At 54.2% G+C, this 27,361-nt stretch overlaps 1 protein-coding gene across 1 annotated transcript in view; it reads left to right on the top strand.

The window, feature by feature from the left end:
• Megf6 (multiple EGF like domains 6) overlaps positions 1–27,361 on the top strand; it is a 104,547-nt gene that overhangs the window by 60,342 nt on the left and 16,844 nt on the right. Inside the window, exons 5-14 of the mRNA XM_052178322.1 lie at positions 10,721–10,843; positions 19,205–19,330; positions 20,774–20,896; positions 21,873–21,995; positions 22,153–22,290; positions 23,412–23,531; positions 24,107–24,229; positions 24,515–24,685; positions 24,961–25,092; positions 26,390–26,518. Coding sequence (XP_052034282.1) covers positions 10,721–10,843; positions 19,205–19,330; positions 20,774–20,896; positions 21,873–21,995; positions 22,153–22,290; positions 23,412–23,531; positions 24,107–24,229; positions 24,515–24,685; positions 24,961–25,092; positions 26,390–26,518 — 1,308 coding nt within the window. The remainder of the gene's footprint in view (positions 1–10,720; positions 10,844–19,204; positions 19,331–20,773; positions 20,897–21,872; positions 21,996–22,152; positions 22,291–23,411; positions 23,532–24,106; positions 24,230–24,514; positions 24,686–24,960; positions 25,093–26,389; positions 26,519–27,361) is intronic.

A 27,361-nucleotide genomic window follows, 5' to 3' on the forward strand; every position in this document is an offset into this window, starting at 1 on the left:
GGAGTCAGCTGCCACCTTTGCCCTAGCATCCAGAAGGTGGCGAGAGAAATGACCAGGGGGCTTCTGGGCCTTGAAGATGACAGGAAGACATGGTTCCAATGACAGGTTTCTGATCCCAAGCCACAGTCAGCCTGTCCCTTCTACCCTGGGACCCAGTTATTGTCGAGGTATCCTGCCTGGGCTGCCTGGTATCCAGGGTCCTTCTTCCTCATTGCCTAGCAACCTCCACTTAACCTGCTCACATTCTCTGACAAGCTAGTTTTGTGGTCCTGAAAAGTATCTTCTCCAAAGGTCACGTCAGGCCTCCCTCCCCAGGAAGTGTCCCTCGTCACTAGAGCCAGTTTGTTCCCTTATCTGAGTGCAATGCAAGACTCTGGTGTCCATGGATTTGTCTTGTGGCCCCTGCTTTCCCTGCGGCCCAGGGAGATGACTGGCCTCCCCTAGGGTGGGATGTGTCTTTGGTAGTGTACCTGTCAGGATGTTCTGGGTCCCACACAACCACAGGGAGAGAGAGACCCAAAAACAGGCCACTGAGAATGTGGTCGCATACAATGGATATACTTCATCTGCTGCGGTCCCTGTGTGGCTCTTGTCTGGCCCCCGAAGCACCTCCTGGCATTATTATGGCTTTGGGGTCTCAGGTGCTTCTTGTAGGTTCGGTGTTCCTTGGGATGTATGGCCTCTAGAGGAGGCCATGGGTCAGGACTGCTCTCCCAGGGGGCCCTCCATTTGCAAGGGTAGGGCCCCCCCTTATTTCCACCTGGCCCTGCCAGGAATGGCTGCAGCAGGAAAGGCAGCTGGATTCATTTTTCTTCCTTGGCTTGGGTGAGGAGCAGGGACTGGTAATGGATTTACCAGAAAACTCACTCAGAATGATTCCAGAAGGCTCAGCCAGACTCCGTGTGCTCTGAGGCTGGGCGGGGGCCTTGGCACACTCTTGCTCCAGAAATGACCTCCACACAACACAGTAGGAGAGGGGTTGGGAGGAATGTCTCGGAGTCTGGGCTCTGTAGGCAAGTGGGTTGAGCTATATTTGGCCGCAGCCTGCAGACTGACCTCCTCTGGAGGTGAAGGGTCAGAAGCAGCCAGCAGGTGCATGTCCAGTCTAGGAGGGGGTTCAGGGGTAAGAGGGGGTTCTTTGGCTTAGAGTTGCTCGGGTCCTCAGTCCCATGCAGGTTCCAGCCCTGTTCTGGTTTCATTGCTGCTCTGATGAAATACCCCGATAAAAAGTAGATTAGGGGGAAAAGAGTTTGTTTTAGAGACAATTCCAGATTGCAGGCCATCACTGAGGGAAGTCCTAGTCGCAGGGGCTATGAGGTAGCCAGTTCCAGCACATCCACAGTAGTGGACAGAAATAGTGCTTGCAACCACGTTCAGCTCAGTGTCCCCATTCGTGTCATCCAGGCCTCACCGTATAGGAAATGGTGCCTCCCACACCAGGCTGAGTCTTCCTTCTGGGATTAATTCAATTAAGAAAGCCCTTCACAGACACACCCATAGGCCAGTCAATTCTGACGGTCCTTCATGAAGACTCTCCTCAGATAATTCTGGGTTGAGTCAAACCGACAAAGGTAACTGTCCCTAGCCTCTTCCTGGTCCTTCTCCTTGTAGCCAGAGATGCAGTTAGTGTGGGCTATCCTAGGCTGGTGGGCAGCCCACCCTGCTCTGTCTGCACGGGCTGTCTACACCTTTGCTGGGCCTGGAAGACCTTCCCTTCAACTCTCTTAAGGTCCACTTGGGCGCAGGCCTGGACTGGCCCAGCACAGTAGGCACAGGAAGATACTTATGAACACCATACCTACCCATCCAAGTACCTCAGCCATCATGGGGTAGCTTTGGATATTAGATTTAGGACTGACTCTAAAGGTTTCTGCTTCCCCTTATATTTTATACCCTTCCCTGACTGCTGCAGACTCAGTTACTGCTTGGTCCTTCACCAGGTCTACACAAGCAGTTCCACCCAGAGCTGATCCTGGACGGGCGTGGTAGAGGGAGGTAGACTTGTCACTTGGAATCATTTCTGAGTTCCTAGGATCCTGGAGGAGGTGTTAAATAGATTCCTGCACCTTCAGCTGTCATGCTTCTGTGCAGTTCACCCAGTACTGCTCTGTGCTCAGCCTTGGGGGGGGTGGGATTCAGTAACATGCACTTAGATATTTGATATCTGAGATGGACCCGGGTAAAATGCTGCAGGGAAAGATCAGTGGCGAGGGTATCCAAGGATGTTGCTGGGAGACAGACCCACATTAGGGTCTACTTTCTTAGGTATTGGTAGCCCTGGGAAATGCCAGTTCTGCCCCATTGCCTAGAGTCTCCTAGCTCTGAAGGAAGCAGTGGTGGCTGCTGGCTTGGGGAGGAGCTGGGCTGGAGGTGGGAGTGGCCCCTGCTGCTGACACAGACATTCCACAGTCAGAGCCACAGCGGGTTTGCATTGGGAAGGCATTTCCCAAACAGCATCCAGACCCCAAAGTCCTGTGTCTGGATATGTTTAATGACACGGAGGGAGATGGTGGGGACAGTAGGATGGCTTTGCAAGTCCCTAGGCTGCGATTTGGGCCAGGCTATTACAGATGCAGGACATGGGAATGAATGGCCCCATTTGGACTAGAGTAATAGCTGAAGTCAGTAGCTGAGGGGGTATGGATGAGAGGCCACTGGTGGTCAGTGAGCACGGGGCTACTGATGGATAGGGCCAGGTCTGGAGTCATTTCAGGGCCTGTCTGGCTGGATCCCATGACATCTTCAGGTCTGATGGGGGAAGGACAGATCCTTCAGGGACCAGCTCTGTACACTGTTATGACTTAATGTTCAGCCTTAGGGTTTGGCATTATTAAAGGGTCCAAGCCTGACCTCCACACTTCACCCACAGGAGGGAGGTGCTGCCACGGTCACTCCATATTATAGAGGAGGAAACTGAGGTGACTTGGCAGGTTCGGGGCATGGGAAAGACAACTAGGCGTGGTGCTGTAGAAGCAGTTGAGAGCTCACAACTGATCTTCGACAGGAAGCCAAGAATACTAACTTGAGGTGGCAAAGTTTAAAAACCCCTAATCTCACCCACAGGGATACAGTTTCCAGCAGGGCCATACCTCCCAATCCTCTCCATACCACACCAGCTGAGGACTAAGTATTCACATGTTTGAGACTTACAGGGGAACAGCTCTTCGTTGGGGAGGAAAGGGTTTATACTTCAGCTTACAACTCTCAGGACATTCCATGACCAAAGGAAGTCTGAGCAGGATCTCAGGGCAGAGAATCTGGAGGCAGGAGCTGAAGCAGAGGTTGTGGAGGAGGGCTGCTGCTGTGTGACAGACTTCCTGAGGGGTTGCAGCCTCCACAGTGTCTACTCACCCCAGATAGGGGAGCTCACGACATACTAAAGTGTGGTTGCTGTCAAGGTCCTACTCTGTAAACTGATAAGTTTTATTGGGGCTACTGACAGGAATATGGGTGAGGGATTACTTACAAGAGCAGAAAATGACTCAAAGACAACTGCATCACAAAAGCCCACCCCAGCATGGGTGCCTATTCACAAAAGCTGGGAACTTGGAGCACACTACACAGCCCGCAAGTGGCACAACCAGTTGGAGAATGTGCTTTGCCAGTAGTACCTTTCCAGTTGGCCTAAGCTACCCTTCCAGGCAGCTTGTCCGAGAGTGACTCTCAGCAGTCTTGTTTATCCTTTGGTAGGAGGGGCATAGTAAATCTTATCAGTTTCAGGGACTTCCGGAAGCTCTTTTGAGTTGTTACTTTCTATCCTTAAGGAGCTTCTCTGCAGGATAGATTGTTTCAATCTTGAGGAAACTGCTACACAACAGAGCCTTGCTAGCTTGCTGTGTTTGCTTTTTTATCCTGCCCAGGACCACCTGCCCAGGAGTAGCACCACCCATGCTGGGCTGAGCCCTCCCACATAAGCCATTAATCAATAAAATGCCTAATTAAAGACTTTCCTACAGACCAATCTGATGGAGGCATTTTTCAATTGAAGTTCTTTTTCCCAGATAAACTGTAACTTGTTTTAAATGTACATACACACATGTGTGTAATCATGTACTTGCACACATGTGTTCACATAAAAAAAAAAAACCAAACCAAACAAACAGCCTTGACACTTGACACTTATTGTTGAAGTGACTTGGCTTGGAGAGTCCTGTTTCTCTGTGTGAGATGGATACCTCATCCCGTGCTGCTCTGATTCAGCTAGAGCCCTAACTTCCAGAAGCCAGAGGGATCCAGAATACAGGTTGGAACCCTCACGTCCCCATTGGCAAATGGGGTACATGTTGAACAGTAGCAAGCAGGGCCATACTAGGAGAGTTGCCTGCCATCCAAGCCCTGCCCACACCATGCCTATTGGGGAGGTTTCTGGAAGCATCCCAAGGCTAGGGCTTGGAGTCTCTGAGGTGTGCCACTCAGGGAAGGCAGGAGAGGGGGGCTTACCCCGCAGACCAGCAGATCCCAGACAGGCATGTCTATGCTGTCATGCCCCGGCAGGTTGGTGATATGGTAGGCTGGGCCCCAGATTCCAGACAGGACAGGGCAGGAGGGATATTGTGGGCTTGCAAGGCTGCCTCTCCCAGAGGCTCCAGATGGCTGGCCAGCAGGACCTTCTCTCTGCCTTCTGTGGCCAGTGGGTCTGAGGTCATGCCCCTTTCTAACCCACAGTCTGGGGACCCAGGGAGCATGAACCCTCTTCCTTCTTGGCAGCTGTGGCTAACCTAGCCTCATGCTCACTATCTGTAGTGTTCTCAAGGAGACACTGGTAGATTCCAGCAGAGCTGATTACGCTCTTAGGATGTCACTGCTGCCTCCTATGTGGGCTGCTGTCAGGAGCTTCCTGGAAGGGCTTGGGAACATGCATGGACAGGTGTCCTGTCCTTCCTCCATGGTTCAGGGACTCAGCTTAGAGCTGGAGTACCTTCCCTACAGGGGTTCCATGGTGACCAAGCACCCTATCTTATCCAAGGTTCAGCTTGCTGGGCACATCTCTTTAGGCAGGGTCTGGGAAAAGGGAGGGAATCAGTGAGTGAGAGGATATATCTGAAAAAGTACAGGCTCAAGCTGGAATCCCAGTCCTGGCTGTCATGCAAGGTGAGCTACAGAGCCCTTGATTAAGGGTCTGAGTGCATGGCTCCTTGGAATTAGAGGAGGTCACTTCTGTGGATCCTCACCTGTGCAAAGGGCCGGTGCCTTCCCCCCCAATTCCCCCTTCCCCCCAAGCTTGTCTACACTGTTCTCTAGCTCTCTCTTGGTGCTGAGGGAAGCCGGGACTCTTTCCAGGCTCTCCTCATAGAGTCCAGTGGAGGATAGAAGAGCCTGGGACACTGGGCTTAGAAGCGAGGGGGATGGTGATAGCATCTCCGTGCCTAGGATTCCGGCTTTGTACTGTGGCCTCTCACTGCCCCGCCTCCTCTCACTCCCCACCAAGCCTCCTCAGCAGGGCCTCCCAGCCTTGCCAGGATGGCTTCATTCTCTACTTTGGTTTCTCTTCTTGTGTTGGCCAGGACACCGTGACTGTGTGTCCGTGCACATTTGTGTGTGCATCTCTGAAGCTGCACCTCCATGTATGTCTTCTGTATGCGTTTGTATAGGGGGTGAAGGGGGGCTGTGGGCTGTGTATACACATGTGTCTGTGGATGTGGGTGTATGTGCCTGCGGTTTTGAGTGGATCATGATTTGATTGTGAGTGCGCCAGTAGGAATTCATGGGGCGGGCTGGCGGGGCAGCGGGACCAGTATGGCCCCCTGGGGGGGTTGGGGCGGGACTGGGAGCAGGGGCGGCTCCCTCTGGAGTTTGAGGATTTGGCCTTTACCTGTAAGGGGAGGAGGGAAAGCTGAGACCATAAAGGCAAACGGGGCGGGACATGCCAGACCCGGAGCTGCTGCCTGCCTGCAGGCACACAGCCTCAGTGCCTCAGAGCTGGAGTGTGTCCGACTGTCTGTGTCTGAGCTGGAAGTGCACTGGAGCCTGGAGCCGGAGCCCTGAACAGGATCCCTGAGCTCAGACTGCCCTCTGCTTCACAGACCCAGCATGTCCTGGGGCTGGAGCGGGCTGGCAATGCTATGGTGCCTTGGGCTTCTGGGCAGCCTGGTGGGTGTCACCAGCACTCACTACCGCTATCTGTGGAGGAACTGCTACCCATGCCACCTGAGCCAGACCGGCTACCCCGTGAGCACCAGTGACCAGAGGCCAGGTGGGCACCCCAGGAGCAGGGGTGGGTGGGATAATGATGTCCCTCCCTAGCATGATTCCTTTGCTTTCTCTCCTTCTCCAACCTCTCAAATTTATTTATTTGTACTTGATGTCTATGATGTGCTTGTTTTGTCTGCATGCATGCATGAGTGCATGTGTACTTTGCTTATGCAATGGCCTCAGGAGCCAGAAGAGGGTGTCAGATCCCCTACAGCCTGAGTTACAGATAGTTGTGAGCCCCATGTGGGTGCTGGGGATCAAATCCAGGTTCCCTGGGTGAGCTGCCAGTGCTGTCAGTGCTGTGAGCACCGGGTTGGAGAGAGCAGGACCAGAAAGGCCCGGCAAGTGGTCACTGCTGCTGAGTCAGGGTCCAGATGTGTCTTGAGCAAGGAGCGGAGGGGTCGCTTGACTGGAGGGGGCTCACATTCCTGCTTCTTGCTCTAAGCTTCTGGTGTCCATTTCTGTGTATCAGCAGCCACTCTGGAGTCAGGTGAGAAGGCAGGCTGGAGAGAGGAGCTAAGGGACCATGCCTCTAGAAGCTGGACTTTTGGGGGTGTCTGTCTGAGTGTGGTAGATGATGTCATTTTGCCACATAAGCCTCTCGGTTCCAGCCAGCGGGGCTGCTTAGAGGCTCTGGGCTTAAGACTCCAGTAGCCACTGGGGTGAGAATCCATTTATTCTACTTCACCCTGAAATCTGGGCTTTTGATGTGTCTGAGCCAGCCTCCCTCCACGTGGCTGCACAGAGCTCAGAGCTGGTACCCTTAGGAATGTGACTTGGGGCTGTGGTGTGTTGAGCTCTTGGGTGACTAGTCACTTGTAGCCCAGGGGGAGACAAGGGTTGTCTGGGACTCTTGGGAGATGTCCCTGTGCAAGTCCCACCTGGGAAAAGTCAGATGCCACCTGCCTCCTCTGTGTCACCTGACCCGAGGGTCCGATAGCCTCCAGCTCCAAGCAGATCTCTTGCCCGGTGGCTCTTCCCAGGCTAGGCTGGTATGCCACTGCCTTGTACGTGACACTTGGGAGCCTGTGTGGCATCGGGAGGTGTCAGTTGGGCATGTCCAGGCTTTGGAGAGCTTGGAGCCCCGTCTGTGGTCTGAGGCTTTCGCAGGGGCAGCAATAGGAGGAAGGCTTGTGGAGTATGACTTACAAGAGTGAGAGCCTGGTGTCTCTTTGTGTCAACAGAAAGCTCTCACTTGGCACCCGACAGAGTGGGCTTGCTGACCAGGTCCTGGAGGTCCTTGTGTTTTCTGGAAGCCATGGTGAAGCTTGAGAAAGCTCCGAGGTGGTTTCCGGAGGGAGGCAGCATTTGGTGGCTGGCTAGCTCTGACTGTGCATGCTGCTGGGCCAGGAACTGGTCGGTTGGACACAGATTGGTGCCCCTGCCTGTCCTGATGGCGTTCTTAGTTCCTCCCGGCAGCACCACCAGGCTCAGCCTCAGCTAAGCAGGTACTTACAGGCTTTCCCAGCTCCCGAGGGAACTGGCCCAGGGTGGCACAGCATGTGCCGCTTATCCTGTCCTGAGGCTGCCAAATCCCCAGTCGCTGGCAACAGAAATACTTAAAATGACCTTTCTTGCTCCCCCAGCTGGATGGCCCTTCTCTGGTACTCCTGGGAATTCAGTAGGCGGTGGGTTTGCCTGCTCCCAGAAGCCCCTTGAACAAGCAGGTTCCATCCTGACTCCCAGGTCTGCTGTTGGGCTGTGCTATGCCCAGGCTCCCTCTCACTGGGGTCAGCAGGAGGGTGTCCCTGCTACAGTGGCAGGCCAGCTATTTCTGCTCTTAGCAGACTCTGCTGTCTGGGCATCTCAGCATGCTCCCACTGCACGGTCAGTGTGACCACAGCTGCATTATCTACGTGTGGGAAGTCTGCACAGTCCTGGAGCCCGTGGGATAGGAAATTCCAGGGAATTTAAAACATATGCCAGGGGACAGAAATCTCCAGTGAGCCTGGCCATGCAGGTGACCTCCAGCAGGTACTACTCAGTCAGGCAGTCAGGCTAGGAACTGTGGTCTCACAGAACAGAGCTCCTGAGACCTGAATCAAACAACAGTGCTGTCTGTACTGTATTTTTTTTTTCATGACCACCGGTAGTTCAGGCTCTGTATGGTGCCTTACAACAATGCAGACCCAGGCTGGGGGTGTAACTCAGTTGGGAGAATGCTTGCCTGACACACACAAAGGCTTGCTTTCCATTCCCAGCACTACATTAAAAACTAGATGTAGTGGCATATGTCTGTAATCTCAGCACTCAGGAGGAGGCAGGGGATTAGAAGTTCAGGGCTATCCTTGGCTACATAGTGAGTTTTAGGCTAGCCTTGGCTATATGAGACCCTATTTCCAACAATGATGATGATGACGACAACAACGACGACAACAACAACGAGACTACCTCCTGGCTCTGGAAATGGGAGTCCTAAGAGGCTAGAACTGACTTGTAAGCAAAGAGCAAACTTGGGCTAACCTCTGCCATCTCCAGTGTGCAGAGGTCAAGCATATCCTAGGCTCACAGTCAGTCCTCCATCCTCAATGCCAGCCATACGTGTCTTCTAGTCTCCAACCCCTGCTCCATCCTGATGGCTCCTCCTACTCTGACCATCTTGCCAATTATTATTGTCCTTAACTTTTGAGACAGGGTGTTACTGTGTAGCACAGGCTGTCCTGGAACTCGTGATGTTCCTGTCTCAGCCCCCTAAGTGACGAGGTGGTAGACCTAACCACCACTCCAGCTTGCATTCTCTGACCCTCTAGATAATACAGAACACTCTCTTGAGTCAAGGACCTTTGCTCGGTCCTGTCTGCAGTTTTTATTTTGCTGCAAAGCGTTCTAGGTGGGGACATCCTTTGGGACATCATTTAGCCTCCTATGCTAACTTTGAGGACTGCTGAGCCTGTGGCTCCTCAGGTCATGGCCAAAGCTCCAGTTGTAGGCTCAGCAAGAACCTCAGGGGTCCCTTGCGCTGAGTACAGCTCTGTACTGCCGCCATGTGGCCTGTTTTGAAGTGTGCAGGACTTAGGTCGCAGGGTCCTGCCCTGCTTTCAGAGTGCCAGTTCTCTCTGTAAAAGGGTTTGTCTCAGTTCAGAAGATGCCTGTCTGTTAGGGCTTCAGGGCTGTGTCAGGGACAAACCCATCATCCTAGAATGTGCCTGCTGTGTCTGGACGCTGGCTTCAGAGGATGGCGACGTTGGAGGTGCTGAGAGCCGTGGTGGTGCTGCAGAGCTCAAGTCTACGCTGTTAAAAACCGCCACTCTCACAGAAGTATACCCTCCGTGTCCAGGAAGCACCTTTAGGAAGGGAGTGAAGCTGGAGTCAGTATGCCAGCCCCTCCTAAGAGTCACTCAGGGGACAGCGATAAAGGCCCTTTCCTTGCACGGCCGACGCGTAATGGGAGTGACCAAGCACCCTTGTGGGGAGTTGGCTGCACACAGAGCGGGGCTGGTGACTGACTCTGTCTCGAAGGACTGTGGAGAGCTAGCATGTGTGAGCGATCAGGGAGAGTGTAGCTGGCATGCCTGGGTACGGAGGGCTAGCAGGGGGTCCTGCTGAGAAACACCTGCCTTGTGCCCGGGGGCCCTTCACAGGCTACGTTCTTTGTGGTCAGCAGGGCTTCTGGGCATGCAGACTGGCCACTTTCCTTGCACTGGACTGGGAGGATCTAGAATCCCTTGCTAGGGTACTGAGGATGGCTCAGTCATTGCTCCCAAACCTGGTCACCCCATCCTCAGTGCTGGGGCGCAGGAGTGATCCCCAAGAATGCTCAGCCTGTCTTGGGTTTTACAGTATGTGGCATTACCTCTGCTGAGCCGTGTGTGCTTCTGGAACCTGCCAGGGATTTGAGCTCAGGAGCCAGTCCTCTCTGGACCCCCTCGGACGGATGTTGTTACCCCGACTCCTCTAGTGTGGGGTCTGAAACCCCCATCATACTCTTCTGTCTCCTCAAATATGTCAGGCCTTTGCTCTCACATCCGCTGAGGGCTTGTGTGACTGTTGCCTTATGAAACTGGATCGGGGCTCGTGCCCTTGTTTCCTGCCTCTTGTGACAGGTACACAGAGTAGGACCCCCTCATGTGGCTCCCGGTGAGCCCTTTGCTACCCAACCAGTCTTCACCACATCCCCATGTTTGACCAGAGATACCCGGCCACCATAGGAATTGCAGAAAATCCTCCTGGAAGGGGCACCACGGAGTGAGGGGCTGCACTCCCCACAGACAGGTCCCAGGAAGCATTGGGAAACAGAAAGAGGCTGCTTCCTGGACAGACAGAGGGACTGTCTATGCCTTGAGTCCATGTTTGATCCTGTAGCTCCTCCCTGGGCTGGCCCTGGGGGTTGTGTGCACCTGGTACAAAGAATTCAATGCCCCTTGCTGAATTTTCCCCTGGTAGCTCTTCCTATCAGGGCATGCCAGCCATGGAAGATATGACTATGTCTGGGGTCTCAAGGGAAATAGATAAGGTCTGAGAAGGTCTTGAGTTCATGTGCCGTCATCTGTTGTGCCTGGCCTATGGTAACATCACTCTGTCTGTCTAGATGTGGATGAATGCCGAACCCACAATGGCGGTTGTCAACACAGATGTGTGAACACCCCTGGCTCTTACCTCTGTGAATGCAAACCCGGTTTCCGTCTCCACACAGATGGCAGGACCTGCCTGGGTAAGTGTCTCCCACCTGGGGCTCTGAGCCTCTGGTGAAACACTCTCCAGAATGTACTCATGTCTGCAGAAGGGGCCTGGAGCGGGCTGGCACTGGGCTGTGCACCTGGTAGCTCCTTCCTATGGGACGTGGCTGTCTGGGGTCCTAACTGCACCCCTTGCTGCAGTCCCCAGGTCCTGTGTCCCCAAGCTGTGCACGCTCTGCAACCAGGCAGAGTCTTGGTGAGAGGTTGGGAGTATCTACAGGGGTTGGTCAATCTGTGGGGCCCCGGGCCTAGCTGGGCTGCCACCAAGACATGGAGGGGGGGAGACTCCTTGGGTTGCTCTTGGGTGGTAGGGCGGAAGGCTGAGACTTGGCCATGTCAACAGAAAACATTTTTTGGTCTGCAGAGCAGGAATTCTCTGGAAGCCCAAGAGTGTGAGCATGTGAATTCTGTTTGCCCCTTCACAGAGAGTTGGCCTCTGGTCCCTGACTCTATGTACAGGCTCTGCGGTAAGGGAAGGGCTTAGTGGGCTCTCAAGGACCCAGAGCTCCTGATAGCTTAGAACTAAAGAAACACCCAAGTTAGACAAAGGAATCTTTATAGTATACTCTGGGCCTGGGCACGGGCACCCAGAGTAAGACACGGCGGATCCACCCCTGTTTCTACATTGTTCTGGGGGAAGGCACCCCTACTTTCTGTTTTGGAGACCCAGACAACTTAGGCCAGTTCTGAACAGCCTGGTCTTGGCAGCCATATGGATAGCCATGTGCCAGCCCTGGGGGTGGCACCCCATACACACATGTCCCAGCCCCTGTCCTCTCTGCTCCAGGAGCGAGGCCGTTGCCCGAGTGAGAAGCACATGTGTTTCGGGTGGGGTAACCATGATAGTGGAGCCCAGTGCCCGCCTGCTGCTCCTTCTGGGAGCCTGTGGCTTGGGCTCTTTAGTCTTGGGCACCCTTGCCAGGCAGGGTTCTCCTTAAAGAAAGGGGTCCTTGGAGATCGGTGTGAAGGGTGAGCCCTCCTGCTGGCTCCAGGACTTGTGACCATCACTGAGAAGCCTTGAGAGGATCGAGCGCCAAGATGACATGCATGGGTAACAAAGAGGAGGGATGCTTCCTAGACCCAGAGGGACCGCTGGGACTGCTCGGAGGCACTGAGCTGCCGGCCTCAGGAAGCCCAGGAGGGAGGGATTCCGTTTACCCTGCCTGGGTCCTGTGCCACACCACCCGTTGCTGTGCTGGAGACAGACATGCTTGCTGGATTCTGCACCCTTGGGGCCCTAGAAGGATGGGTTCACGGCCTGTGTTTATTATTGATGGGTTTCACTGCTCCCGTGGCTGTCCCCCAACATTGCTTAAGTGGATGGGTTTTCAGGGCTTGCACAGTTTTCCACATACCCCTGCCTGCTTACTGACCCCGCCTACCGGAGAGCTTATCTGAATTCATGGATATCAGTTAGATTTGGCACCTCAGAGGATCTCTCTCTCTCTCTCTCTCTCTCTCTCTCTCTCTCTCTCTCTCAGATTTATTTTATGTATATGAGTACACCATTGCTTTCTTCAGACATGCCAGAAGAGGGCATCAGACCCTATTACAGATGGTTGAGAGCCACCATGTGTTTGCTGGGGATTGAACTCGGGACCTCTGGAAGAGCAGTCGGTGCTCTTGACCACTGAGCCATCTCTCCAGCCCTATCTCATCTCATCTCTCTCTCTCTCTCTCTCTCTCTCTCTCTCTCTCTCTCTCTCTCTCTTTAAACTGTGACTTTCAGCAAGGGATTTTTGATGCTGATGCTTCCTAAGATCATGCTCTCCTGGTTTACTGTGTCTGGGGGCAGCAGGATAACGGCCTATGTCTCCATTAAGAGATGCTAGTGCAGACTCTCCACATTGGCTTCTCCAAGCACAGTGGCTTTCCTTCTCCCATGACCTCTGCCTTAGGGCCACCTTGCTCTCCCTGTCAGTGTCTGGTGGTATTCTGGGCACCCCTGAGCATCATCCCTGTCCCCACACTGAGCCTGTGACAGACACACTTCCCAGTGTTCCCTGAGGCTATGGTACCTACTCATCCTCCATCCTCAGTCACCTCTCTGTGTTCCATCTGGCTGTGGGTGATGGATTTAGTGTGTGTGTCTAGAATGTGTGTGTCTAGATGTGTGTGTCTAGAGTGGCTAGGGAGCTTCTGTGCTGAGCCTGGATGAGTCAACTTGGATCCACCAGGTCCTTCCTTCCCTGTGGGGGCCTGAGCAATCATAGTAGGCCCTCCTGGGATGTCCCTCAACCCCTATCTTGAGGCCCTTCCAGTTGGTGAGGGAACTGCCTGGGCTGTGGCTGCCCTGGGATGCTGGCTTGGGTTGGAGGTGGCCGAGCAGGTTGCCTCAAGGAGCCAGGGTGGTGTATTTGTCTTGGGCCTTATGGAAGACCCCAAGCAGGTCGTCCCATGAACTTACCGCCAAAGCCAGGTAGACAAGGATAGGAAACGGGTAAGTTCTGGCAGTGACTCTTTCTTTCTTCTTCCCTTCTTCCTTTCCTTTCCTTTCCTTTCCTTTCCTTTCCTTCCTTCCATCTATCCACCTTCCCTCTCTTCTTTCCTTCCTCTCTCCTTTCCTTTTCCTTTCCTTCCTTCCTTTCATCCACCCACCCCCTCTTCTCTCTTCTCTCCCTTCCTCTCTTTCTTTCTTTCTTTCTTTCTTTCTTTCTTTCTTTCTTTCTTTCTTTCTTTCTTTCTTTCTTTCTTTTTCTTTCTTTCCTTCCTTCCTCCCACACTTCCTTCCTTTCATCCACCCACCCTCTCTCCTCTCTCCCTTCCTTCCTTCTTCCTTCCCTTCCTCTCTCCCTCCCTCCTTCCCCCTCCCTCCCCCTCCCTTCTTTCCTTCCCCTCTCCTTTCCTTTTCTTTCCTTCCTCCCTCCTTCCCTCCCTCCCTCCCCTCCTTTCCTTCTCTCCTAAGATGTCACCAGACTGAGGCAGGCCTGGACTTACTTTGTAGCTGGAGCTGGCATTGAATGTCTGTTCCTCCAGCCTCCACCTCTCAAGTGTCAGGATCTCAGGCCTGAGTCACCACACCCTGCACCAGATACTCTAAGCATAGAAATAAAAGGCAGAAAGATTCCCATTTCTGTTCTCTCTTTAAATTTTATTTTATGTATATGAATGTTTGTATGCATGTGCACACACTATGCATGTGCCTGGTGCCCCCCTTGAGGCCAGAAGAGTGGACTGGAACCCCTAGACCTAGCGTTACAGATGTTTGTGAGCTGCCATGTGGATGCTGGGAACCAAACCCAGGTCTCTGCAAGATCAGCCAGTGCTTTTAACTGCCGAGCCCTCCCCTGCTCTTAAAAATGAGAATTTTAAGGACTTTGCTACCATCCTACTATAGCAAGAACATTGTCCCCTGTCCTGGCTCCCACTCCAATGGGAACAGAAAGGCTCCACCCATGATCTGGGATGCACTCTCCTGGGTGCTCTGTCCTCCCTCTCATTTCTGAGGTGGGGATGGGGGGACAGCCAGGCCTGAGGCTGCTCTAGCTTTTTCTGTGCTTGAGCAAGAGCCAATTCCTTCTTTCCCCAGGCATGGAAAGTAGGGCCTGCCCAGGGTGGTGGTTTGGCTGATGGTCCGGGAGTGTTCCTGCTTTCCCCGTGACATTTTGCAGAGCTCAGGAGGGGAACAGCCTCAGGGTGTCATAAGAGCACAGGGGGAGCCCTGCTCCTCTGTGTGGCTGAGGTGCTCCTCCGTGTGGCTGAGGTGCTCGTCCAAGTGGCATGTGCTTGTCTTGTGGATTTCAGTATGACCTAGGCACTGGTCTTGTATGTGGATGCTTCCTTGTATTCTCTGGGTGGTAGGACAAATGGAGACAGTCTAAGGGACCATGGCTGTCGCTGGCTTAGCCCCATGGCCAAGGGGGCCTCTCTTCTCTTTATGTAACACCTGTTGACTCAGGATGGACACCGTTGGGGAGGGCTCTGCTGCTAACACATACCGTGGTGGTCCTGTGTCAGACCCACATGATTGAAGGAAAACTGCCCAGTCATGCCCTGGGCCTGTTGCTACCTGTGTCTACCTGTGACACACAGAGCCTTCACTCCCCAGGCCTTGGGGCAGTAAAGGCCTTTACAGGCTGCAGTCTGTCCCCAAGGCTCCTTCCTGGTGGAGAATCCTCAAGGAAAGCTGCTTGGGCCCCGAGACTGCTGCTGGCAGTGTGCTTGTTCTGGAGCCAAAGCCACAGGCAGCTCAAACGTGCAGATTGCCAGGTTCTTCTGCAAAACCCATCCCCACAGAGCTGCAGATGCAGCTCTGCCCATGTTTTCCAGTCTTTCCAAAACCTGGCAGGGTTACAGTTGTACAAGAGGTCAGCTTCCCAGCCCTGAGAAGCCTGAGGAGGAGGCCTGGCCTGAGGGAGGTGGGAAGAGAGGCAGCAGCTACTGTGCTCAGTCTCTTCCTGCCTCATGATCCTACCCTGGCTCTTCACAGGGCAGGGACTGCTTCCACTTGGCCTAGAGGGACAGGCTGAGATGGAACAGGAGTACTGAGGCTGAGTAGCCCATGGTGGGGGTCTCTTCCCAACCCAGCACAAACCCTGAACTGAGTGTGGAACCCAGCAGGGGAGGTTAGGCCACCACAGTGGGCATGCAAGAAGATGGCTCACTACGAGGGTAAGGGTGGTGCTGGCTTGAAGGGGGTAGGGGAATTATGGGAGGAACCCATTCCTCTGCCCTTGGGTCAGCTGCAATGTCAACAAAGCAAAAAACTGCTTTTGTGATGGAGTGGTCCTGCCTAAGGAATCTGCCATCTACGTAACCCACTGGGTATTTTGGTAAAGGCTTTGGGGGAAGGAAACTGAGAATCTCTTGTGAGGCCTTTCACTGGGCCAGTGTGTTTCCCTGAAGAGGTGCATCCGGGAGCTAAGGCTTTGAAGTAGAAAATTGCCCAGGGCTTCCTAGAAGGATAGACTGCTCTGGTCACCAACGAAGCATAGCTCTCAGAACCCAATGGCCACACCATTGAGCCAGCCCCAGCCTCTAGGATGATCTGGAGGCTGCAATAAAGTAGCCGATGAGCGTGGCCTGCCTGGCTGGAGGCAGACCTAGTTCTTGTATAGTCCATGCAAAACAGTGAGCTGGTGGTCTGGAGACTGCAGCCTACAGCCACGCACAGACCCCGTGTGGATGTCTGGTCTTCCCACGCCACGTGCAGCCAACTGCATGACCCTCGAGTGTTCCTGATGCAAGGCTCTGAGACCCAAGGTTGAGTCTGGAGTACAGGTGCTGCCTCCTGAGACTGGGCAAGTGCCCTTTGTTGGGGCGCCATACATCCAAGAATGTTAAACATGTTGCCACAATCAGCTCTCTGTCCTATTGGAAAGGTGTTTTCTGTGAGGTCCAGGTTCTTCCTCCACAAAACCTGTTCCTTCCTCAGAGTTCTGCACGTCACACCTTGCCCTGAGTAGTGCGCCTTCTGCTGGCTGTGGGTGGACTTGCAGCCCAGCTGTACTGGAATTCCAGCAGGCCAGTGGAGGCAGCCTGGACAAAACACCACATGAACTTAAGCTGCAGGGCTTTATTTCTCTCATAGTTGCAAGTCCGAAAGCAAGGTGCCAGCCCGTCTGGTCCCTGGTGTGGTCAGAGCCCCATCTGTGGGACCACGTTCAACCTTAATTAAGCCATAAGACCCAGCCTCTGAACATCATCAAATCAGAGGGCTTCAGCACGGGACTTGAGGGGGAGAAACAGGGGCGGGGTTGTGAAGGGGAGGGGGTGGGAAGGGAGGAACAGGGGTGGGGTTGTGAAGGGGAGGGGGTGGGATTGGACGGGGCCTAAGCTGGGCGGTGTGGGGCAGGGCCAATGCCGGTATGGGGTTGGGGGCAGAGGTGGTGCATGAACGCACAGACATTAAGATGCTAATATAGAATGTCACCCAACTATAGTCATTTGTGTCTGATCTGGATGTGGGCAGAGGCCAAAGTAAGGCCTTGGATAGTGGGGGATGGGACTATGGGCAGGACCATTGTGTCTTGCACACTTATGCACAGATCACAGACCTCTGTCTAGTGCACTGGGATGGGGGTAGGGGACCGGGCATGTTGTAGAACCAGATCTATCCAACCCTGTTGCCTAGGATGACCTGGGGTTCTCAACCCTCCTGTGTCTATCCTATACTGTGGTTTTTAATGTCTTACCAACTCTGGCTGAGGCATTTGGTTTTTGAGCATGTGTCCATCCTCCCTGCAGGGAGGCCAGTCCCTGACCTCTGCTCCAAAGGTCACTCAGTCCCTGACCTCTGCTCCAAAGGTCACTCAGTCCCTGACCTCTCTCTGCTCCAAAGGCCACTCAGTCCCTGACCTCTCTCTGCTCCAAAGGTCACTCAGCTTTGCTTAAGTCCAACCTTGGGTCTGATTTCTAGCACCACAACCAAATGTGAGCCTCTGGCCTTGGTCTTGGCCGAGGTCCTGAGTGTGTGTCCTACAGCTGTGCCTCAGTAACTTGAGGAGCCTGGAGACACAGACCCTGGCCATTCCTGGAGCTGTGAAGCCCGGCGCGGAGAGGACAAAAATCTGCCTGGCTCAGCTTTCTCGGAATCCACAGGGATGTGCTGGGTGCTGCTGGCCCAGCCTGGTGTGCACAGCTTGGGAGCATCTGGGCGGACTGCAGTCCTGTGGAGTAAAGGCCTGGGATGGCCCTGCGGGTGTGAAGCGGCACTGGAATTCCAAGTCTTTAATGCCAGCCGTGGTGGGCTCATTCGGCTGCTTTGGAGACAAAGTACCTTTCCCTCCTGATGGACGGTGCTTCCTGCTGAGATGCTGAGACATCACGGCCCCTGTGCCTGCTCGGGCCCTGCCAGAATGGGCTTCTGGTTCCTATTACGTGTCCCGAGTAGGGACACAGTTGGTGTGGTGAGCCCGAGTAAACAGAGCCCCCAGGAATGTGGGGCCGGCTAAGGCCACATGCACGGGTGCCCGGACGCCTCAGGAGGGAGGGCTGGTGACTGAACAGCTGACTCAGGTGAGGTCAGCCAGGCCTGGGGTCAGCATGGCAGACGCCCAGTTTGGTGAAAGGCTCAGGTTGGCAGGCTTGCCTCAGATCTGTGGGGATTGCTGCGGCTTCTTCCTTGTTGCTTACATCAGGCCCCGGGTGGCCAGGAGATCAGGCATTGCTTCCCTGTGGCTGGCTTTGCCCCCAGAGAAGGGGCCCCCATGTGTTCCTCCAGCTGTGCTTCATGTGAGGAGAGAACTGCTGTGTGAGCAGTGTGGCCTTTGAGCAAGCTTGCTTTGAAGGAAGCCCGTCCGTCTCAGATCCCCGAGGCATCTCACTGAGGCCCATGCAGCTGTCAGCATCTGGTTCATGCGCCAGGCTCCAGTTCCTTGGCATCCGTTAACCATATCTCTATGTTAAACCAGGGACCGTACTGCTTACAGTTGACAGTGTTACCACATCCCGGGCAGCATCTTAGGGCTGAGCATTGCTGCCCAAAGAGCTTTTGTGATGAGTCTCAGGTTTGCTGACACAGCCCTGGGCTCAGGCCCGCAGGCAGACAGCCTTACCTCCCAGACCAGGGGCTGCATTCTTGCGGCTTCCCTCCAGAGCTTAGGGCTAACTTCCTTTAACCACAAGGCCATTGCCAGAGACTCCATTGTAACCAAATCCATACCAGAAGCTGGCTGTCACGGCTGGTGGAAACTCGATGTCTATCCTCCATGCCTTGCCAGGCAGAGCATCTTCTCCTTCTCCACAGGCTAGCTGAGGTTATAAATAACCTCACCATAGAGTGCACTAGCACCTACCGGGCCAGCCCGTCCCTTCTTCCCATGCCCCTTAGCAGAAGTCCCATCAGGAGGGTCAGGGTGCTGCCCTCTGGTACATGGTCTCACTGAGGACCTATGGGTGCTGGGAAGTCTGGACACTCTGGTTGGGTGTGAGGTGTGGCCTGCTTGGCCTGTGAGGCAAGGTGGCACCCATTTGTAGATGCTCCACACCTGCCCTTTTGTCCTGGCCTGAGGAAACATAGTAGGGCAGATCTTACCACACCTCCTAGGCTGCTGTCAGAGAGTGAGCCAGCTCCTTCTCAACAGCCTTCTGGTGTTCCATGCTTTGTGCTGGGGGATGCTAGGCCTCCATCAAGGTATGATGATCTGCCTTGTTTCCAGTCCCCAAGTGGGCTGGGTTTAGAGGATTCAGAGAGAGAGAGAGACAGACAGACAGACAGACAGACACTGTACTGTGGACCCTATAGGTGACTAAGGAAGTAAAGTCAGGCTTGCTGGGACCTGAGAACAAGGGGGAGGCTGGTGAGGGTTCATGTGGGAATCCATCATCATCGGTCCTGCTGCCCTGGGAATGGTGATCGGCGCCCTTGGCCTGATCAAAGCTCTTCATGTCCTCAGCCATCAGCTCCTGCACTCTGGGAAATGGCGGCTGCCAGCATCAGTGTGTACAGCTCACCGTGACACAGCACCGCTGCCAGTGCCGGCCCCAGTACCAGCTGCAGGACGATGGCAGGCGCTGTGTCCGTAAGTATTGTGGAGCTGGGAGAACGAGGGGGCCCAGGATCCAGGGAAGAAGCTGACAGTGGTAGGAGTGGGGTGTGGGCTGCTGGGGGCCTGAGCTGCCGGCATGGTGAGAGCTACGGGATTGCAGGTCCTCCGAGCAGGAAGTTCAGGATGCAGACAGCACTCTGCTTCCCTATCAGTCTGGGGTTTGGGTGGAGGGGCCAGCTAGGCTGGCGTGCTCTGGGATTTTGGGCTGCTTGCATAGGAGAAAGATTTTGCTAAAGGAGTGGGGGGGGCGGGGCAGGACCAGAGTCCCCTCCCCAGATGTGGACGTGGGACAGAGAAGGTACTGAGACTCCCCAACAGAGCAGGAAGTGAGTGTCAATATGAGGGGGCCAAGGCTAGCCATGTGGGGGTCTTGGGACTGGCAGATCACAGAATTAGGGGAACACAGGGCTGAATAGTTTACAGAGCTGGGCTGTTAGGATTTCAGGGGCTCACAGGACTGCTAAGGTTACAGGATGGAGGGAATGGCAGAGCTGGAGCCGTGGGTCTGGGAGCTGTAAAGGTGAGAGTTTCACAGGTCTGAGGGAGTCACAGGATTGAGAGGGATACGGGCCTTGTGGGGTCGTAGGGCTGGCTGATCACATGGGGTCCTCAGGTAAGAGGACTAGGGATCACAGAGTTTGGGGCTCCTAGCCCCAGTGTCTGTCTGTCTGTCTGTCTGTCTCTCCCTCCCTTCCCCCCCCCCCCAATCCCTCTCTGAGACCAGGTTTCTCTATATAGCTATCTGGCTGTCCTGGAACCCACTCTTTAGACCAGGCTGTCTTCAAACTCAGAAATCCACCTGCCTCTGCCTCACAAGTGCTGGGATTAAAGGCGTGTGCCACCACTGCCCAGCCCCAGTGTCCTTTTCAACGCCCTATCTCAAAGCGAGAGATCTGGGAAGAGCAGGTCAGGCTCACAGTCAGAGCTGACCTGGGCTGGCCACCTCCTTGCCGGAAGGCCACCTTCTGGCTAGGCCTTGCTTCCTAACAAGGCGCACATTCTTTGGGAGCCATGACACTTGAAAGTCGTGGGTTTGGGTGGGTGCTGACTTTGTTTTGGCAGAGCCTCAGGAGCCCTGACCTTGGCTATGGAGACTTTTTTGTTTGTTTTTTATGATAGGGTTTTTCTGTATAGATAGCCCTGGCTGTCCTGGAACTCACCCTGTAGACCAGGCTAGCCTCAAACTCAGAAATCCACCTGCCTCTGCCTCCCAAGTGCTGGGATGAAAGGCATGCGCCACCACCGCCCGGCAGCTATGGAGACTTACGGGGGGGGACTCAGAGCTGCCTACAGTTGGGGGACCATGGCGCAGGCTGGAGCAGAGAGCAATTCCTGCACTGAAGGGGAACCTGAGTCCTGACAGAGTCCCCTCCCCCACCTCTTTCTCTGCCTCGTCCCTCCGGCTCTGGTATCCAGGGAGAAGCCCGTGTGCAGACAGCAATGGCGGCTGTATGCATCTATGCCAGGCACTTGGAGGCCTCGCCCACTGTGGCTGCCACCCGGGTTACCAGCTTGCCGCAGACCGCAAAGCCTGTGAAGGTAGGATGCTCTGTCTAGCCCCGTCTCTGAGGCACCCGGTGGATGGGCCTTTGGGTGACCTAGACTGACGGTGGGTGGGAGGCACCTTAAGGAGCTGTCTATAACCCGGCCATGTTTCCACGGGAGAAGGGAGGGAACTCGGGTTTCTGCTGTAAACACACTCCCTTTTGTCTGACTAACACCTAGTCCTTAGGGCCCAGAAGTAATCAAGAGGGAGGGAAAGGGCCACCTGTGCACGCCAGAAAATGTCCCAGTGAGTCAGTGCTGGTCTTTCTGGGGCAGGCGGTGTTAAATGCACCATTCACTGTAGCTGGGCACTATAGGATCCATTCCTTTATCTTGCTGGATGCTGTCATACGGCCGGGCAGACTGCGCACCTAACCGGATCTGTGGCTGTGTGCTGTCCCGACCTCTCTGTAGATAGTGGGTCTGGCATGAGCAGTCTTAGGGAGTCTGCTCTTTGCCCCAGTGACTTCAGGGTGACCACGGTGCTCCTGGGGCCACCTCCTAAGTGTCATGCCCGAATCCCAGGTGCCCAAAGGGTAGGGAAAGTGGATAGTCACACACCCATCTCCTATCTACACTAGGAAGTTATTACTGGTGCAACAGAAAAGATTCCCTTGGGCTGGAGAGATGGCTCAGTGGTTAAGAGCACTGACTGTTCTTCCAGAGGTCCTGAGTTCAATTCCCAGGAACCACATGGTAATGGGATCTAATGCCCTCTTCTGGTGTGTCTGAAGACAATGACAGTGTACTCATATACATTTAAAAAACAAACAGAAAAGACCCTCTCTGGGCTCCATGTGAAACACAACTTGAGTCCCCTCCGTTCCCTGTCTGTCAGGTATTGGGACAGCATGGCCTACACTATGCTGTCTAAGCCAGGAAGCTGTTAATGTGCCCTGGGATATCAGCCGTTACCACTTTCCCCACTGTTGGGAGCCCCTAACTCCCCTTCCCTGTCTCTCCCTTGCAGATGTGGATGAATGTGCCGTGGGGCTGGCCCGGTGTGCTCATGGCTGCCTCAACACTCAGGGGTCCTTTAAGTGTGTGTGCCACGCAGGCTATGAGCTGGGTGCCGACGGCCGGCAATGTTACCGTGAGTTAGCAGCCAGCAGTTGACTGGGGGTGCCTGGGGCGCTAATGTGGCTCCCCAAGACCCTAAAGTCGGTTTCAGTTGGGCAGCCCCAGGTATGGGTCCCCAGGGGCTGCTGAGGGGGCGCCAGCCCCTCATCCCAGCTGGGATGTCCTCACAGGGATCGAGATGGAGATTGTCAACAGCTGCGAGGCTGGAAATGGCGGCTGCTCACATGGCTGTAGTCACACCAGCACAGGGCCCCTGTGCACCTGCCCTCATGGCTACGAGTTGGATGAAGACCAGAAGACCTGCATCGGTGCGAGCCGGTTCCTTCCAGGCTGCCCTGCCCCTCTGTCCCCAGGACTGTCTGCTACAGCAAGTCTTGGACTTGTTTGGTGCCATGACCTGGAAGTTTCTCTCTCTCTCTCTCTCTCTCTCTCTCTCTCTCTCTCTCTCTCTCTCTCTCTCTCTCTCTCTGTTGGGGTAAACAGTTAAGAAAGGGTACCACCCTGCCAAGCCTCTTCACCTAGTCCCGGTGGTCTCGCCCAGGGCAGCTCTCACTGTTGCCGCCGAACCAATCTCTCTCAGCGAGCTCTCACAGCATCCCAGCTGTGTTTCTTCTCTGCCATAGACTCTGTAAACAGTGGGAGTCCCACGCTTCTGCCCATCACCCACTCCTTCCAAGTATCTGGTAAAGCATGACTCTCAACCTTGTATAGTTAACCAAATATATTTATGTATAGAAAACTCCCAATTACATAATGCCAGTTTACAATGATAAAGTCTATCTCAATATTTCTAACCTCTCCAAAACACCAGAAATACGTCTGAAGCCATTTAGATATCTGTGTCTCCTCCCTGCTCTGCTCCTGTGTCATCCACCAAACCTCTCTCTCCCCTTAGCTCCTCCTCCTCCTCCTCTCTTCCTTCCAGTCACTGGCCTCTCACTGCCTCAATGTGAATGGATAGGAAATATCTTGCAATATCTGTCTCTCTGTCTCTGTCTCTTGTCTATGTCTCTTGTCTCTGTTTCTCTGTCTCTGTCTCTCTCTGTCTCTCTGTCTCTCTCCATCTCTCTGTCTCTTTCTCTCGCTGCTGCTGCTGCTGCTGCTCTTGACTGCCTGGGCTCAGCAGGAGCTTCAGGAGAGCTGACAAGAGTCAGCGTCACAACCCAGAAAGATTCTGAGTGCTTGGGTTGTCGTGGGGGGGAGGGGAGGGGAGAAGTATCCATGGAACTATTTCTTCCAGGTGTCTGTGGTTCTGCGGCTGTATGCATGATTGTATGTAGCGTGCAGGTGACTGTGTACAGGCTCACACGCAGTCAGGGAGGATTGTGTACAGACATGCACACAGAGTGTGCCTGAGTTGTCGCTGTGAGATCATGGGAGGGCATACGCGTATCCGTGGTGCCAATAGGCTCCTGTGTGTGTCCCACAGACATCGACGACTGTGCCAACTCTCCGTGCTGCCAGCAGGTGTGTGCCAACACCCCTGGTGGGTACGAGTGCAGTTGCTTCGCTGGCTACCGGCTCAATACAGACGGCTGTGGCTGTGAGGGTGAGCGCGTGCTGCGCGGTAGCAGCGGGGTGGTTAGGGGTCAGCCTTGGCCCTCCTGAGGTGGATATGGGATCCACCTGCTTCCTGCTCTGCGGGGGGTGGGGGGGTGGGGACATTGATTAAGTACCTGCTGTATGCTCAGTCACACCCGTCCCAACCACACGTCAACTTGCTTATGATCTGACCTGCTACACACAAGCAGTACAGATAGCTGGCCGGTCTCACTTAGAGCCAGGAGCATACACTTGTATACAATCATGTGCTTTAAATCACACATACCATTTTCCCTCCCTCCCTCCCTCCCTCCAGCCTGCAGGCACTGGCTTCCCTCACAGAGTTGGGACATGCTCCTGCCTTTTCCTTAAATGACTGTCCTGGCAGATGCCCACTCTCTCTTCAGTCTTGAGGGGAAAGACTTCTAACGCAGTCACTGTGCCTGGGGTGGGGCGGGGCAGGGTGGCAGAAGTGTTACCAGCTGTTTAGAGGGATGGACACTAGACTTCATCATTTGGGTTCAGCCAGGGCAGGTTTCCGGGGCCTTGGAGCACAGCCCCAACAGCCCTGTTTGTCTGCAGATGTTGACGAGTGTGCCTCTGGTCACAGCGGCTGCGAACACCACTGTTCTAACCTGCCCGGCTCCTTCCAGTGCTTTTGTGAGGCTGGTTACCGGTTGGATGAGGACCGCAGGGGCTGCACGCGTGAGCCTCCCCTTAGGTTCCCCTACACTCTGGGTGTCTGTTCCCAGTAGTCCACATTGTCTGGCAATCTCACCGGCTTACCATCTTCTGGACCCCACGTGGTCCTGTCTCCTGCTGTAGGGGTGGGGCCGGCAGGCTGGTCGGGTAAGTGATTGATAGGCTAGGGCACAGTGTTGGGCATCCTGTTTCTCTATAGCAAGGTGAGGGAAGAGCTGAGACCTAAGGCGGTGCTGTTGCTGAGTCAGGGGGCGGCAAAGGCTGAGAGGCCTGTGTGTCCTTCCTCAGCCCTAGAAGAGTCCGTGGTGGACCTGGACGGCCAGCTGCCCTTCGTGCGGCCCCTGCCCCACATTGCGGTGCTAAGGGATGAGCTGCCACAACTCTTCCAAGATGACTATGGAGCTGAGGAGGAGGCAGCGGCAGAGTTGCGGGGAGAACACACGCTCACTGAGAAGTTTGGTGAGGCATGAGCCTGCCCTGGGCTGCCCCCCTTGGGGAAGGCAGTTCCTGGGCTAGGCTGCCCTTCAATGCTGAGGGCTCCCAGAAGGCTCTACCCCTTACAAGGTGTAGGCTCATCCGGGGCTCAGCTGGCCCCTAGCTCCTAGGGTGGGGGATCCCGTATCTCACCTTGGAACTTAGAGGCTAGGGATATATATCCCTTGTTTCTCCGCTTTGACTCAAGGGCCTGAGGCTAGGGATTTAGTTCGGACATCCCTCCCCCTGTCTTCCTATAGTCTGCTTGGATCACTCCTTTGGCCACGACTGCAGCCTAACCTGCGATGACTGCAGGAATGGGGGGACCTGCTTCCCGGGCCTGGACGGCTGCGACTGCCCAGAGGGCTGGACCGGCATCATCTGCAATGAGAGTGAGGCTGCTGGTGGGGTCTAGGCAGAGTCTGTGAACCCCAAGAGCTGTGAGCATCTATTCTGTATGGTTCCCCCTGCCTAGCTCTGGGGAGAAGAATCTGAGTATGTCTACCCAGTCCATCTACCAACCTGCCTTTTTACCTACCCACCCACCTACCCATCCAAGTGTCTACATATCCATCCGTCTATCCATCTAAACACCATGTACCCACCCATCTGTCTGTCTACTCACCTACCCATCCATCTGTCTACACACCCATCCATCCTCCATCCATCTACACATCCATCCATCTATACACTCATGTGCCCATCCATCGATCTGTTTGTCTGCCTACCCATCCATCCATCTGTCCATCCATCTATCCACCCACCCATCCACCCACCCACCCATACATACATACACACATACATACCTACACACAGCCATATACTCATCTATCCATCTATCTACCCACCTACCCATCTGTCTACCCACCCACCCATCCATCCATCTATACACCCATGTACCCATCTATCCATGTACCCACCCATCCATCTATCTGTGTGTCTACCCACCTGCCCATCTGTCTACCCACCTGCCCATCTGTCTATACGCCTGCCCACCCATCTATCCCTATACCCATCCACCCACCCATTCACCCATCCACCCACCCACCCACCCACCCATCCATCCATCCATCCATCCTTCTCTACACCCATGTACCCATCCATTCCACTAATCCCATCCATTCACCATCTTATCGCTCCATCCCTCCCTTTGATAAGTGTCTGTCAACTGTCCCCAACCCCTTACCCCTTGTACCAGACATGGTGCTAGGATGTGGAACACTCTGGGAACCAGAGGGCTAGCCTGTATGATGCTCCCAGTCAGTCTCTAGGAATCTAATGACAAATCAACACATAGCTAAGACTGTTGGAGGTGTCTGTGGAAGAAAGCTAGTGGACAGGCGTCTCTCGTACAGGTACTCGGAAACCATTTGATGAGAGCAGAGCCTTGCCTAGGACTACAAAACAAATTAGTAGCTGAAGCACTCTGGAAATGGATCTGTCCAGAGCCTTCCTTATGCCTTCCAAGGCCACTGGGCCCTTCAGGCTGTGAGGATCACCTGAAATGTGTTAGATGTCATGATGTAGCCATTGATTAGTGATGCCTGCCCTGAGTATGGTTGGGGTCTAGAGGCACAGAGAGCATCATTTCCTATTTCAGGCTAATGTTTAAAATGGCTGCCTCTAATGCCGAGAGAACCCGAGTTCTGCTGGTTGGTAATCCTGGTGTTGCCCTGTCGTCCCCTGTAGCTTGTCCTCCGGATACTTATGGGAAGAACTGTAGTTCTCCCTGCATCTGTCAGAATGGTGGGACCTGTGACCCGGTGTCAGGAGCCTGCCGCTGTCCCCCAGGCGTCAGTGGAGCCCATTGTGAGGATGGTACGTGTACCCCCCTCCCCCCTCAGGGAACTCTAAAGAAAGGGAGGCAATATGGGGCTTGGTGCAGACTCCTACTCTTGCTCCTGGGCTTTAGGCTGTGCCTGGGAGGGAACAAGGCGCTTTAGTGAGGCGTGATGCCCATTTCCTGGGACTTACATACAGAAGGTTGAGGCTCCACTCCATGGGTGGAGACATGCTTGGAACAAATTCTCTAGGGAGGTGGTGAGCCCCTCGGACCTGGGAGCATCCAAGCAGATCTGGGTGATGGCCAGTTGGGATTTGTAGAAGGAATTCTGTCTGTGCCGGTGGCTGCGTGGGGTGATGTTTAACATCCTGTCTAGCTGCAGCTTCAACACTGTGGGAGAATTACAGTCCATGGAAATAAACGTTCAGGGGGAATAGCTTTATCTTTGGGTGTCCAGGACTTTATTCAACCATTTTAACTGCTCCTGTTAGGTCAGTGGTTCTCAACCTTCCTAATGCTGCAACCATAACACTATCTCCATTGCTACTTCATAACTGTATTTTGCTACTGTTGCAAATCATAATGTAAATATCTAATATGCCGATGACCTTGGGCGACCCCTGTGAAAGGGCCATTCGACCTCCAAAGGGCTCCTTGTAACCCACACAGGTTGAGAACCACTGCATTTGAGCTAGAGGCTACAGCTGATAGAACCCAGCTGTCTTAGTTAGGGTTTTACTGCTGTGAACAGACACCATGACCAAGACAACTCTTATAAGGACATTTCATTGGGGCCAGCTTACAGGTTCAGAGGTTCAGTCCATTATCATCAAGGCAGGAGCATGGAAACATCTAGGCAGGCATGGTACAAGAGGAGC

This window comes from Apodemus sylvaticus, chromosome 3 (genome assembly GCF_947179515.1).
Source record: "Apodemus sylvaticus chromosome 3, mApoSyl1.1, whole genome shotgun sequence".
NCBI classification, from domain to species: domain Eukaryota; kingdom Metazoa; phylum Chordata; class Mammalia; order Rodentia; family Muridae; genus Apodemus; species Apodemus sylvaticus.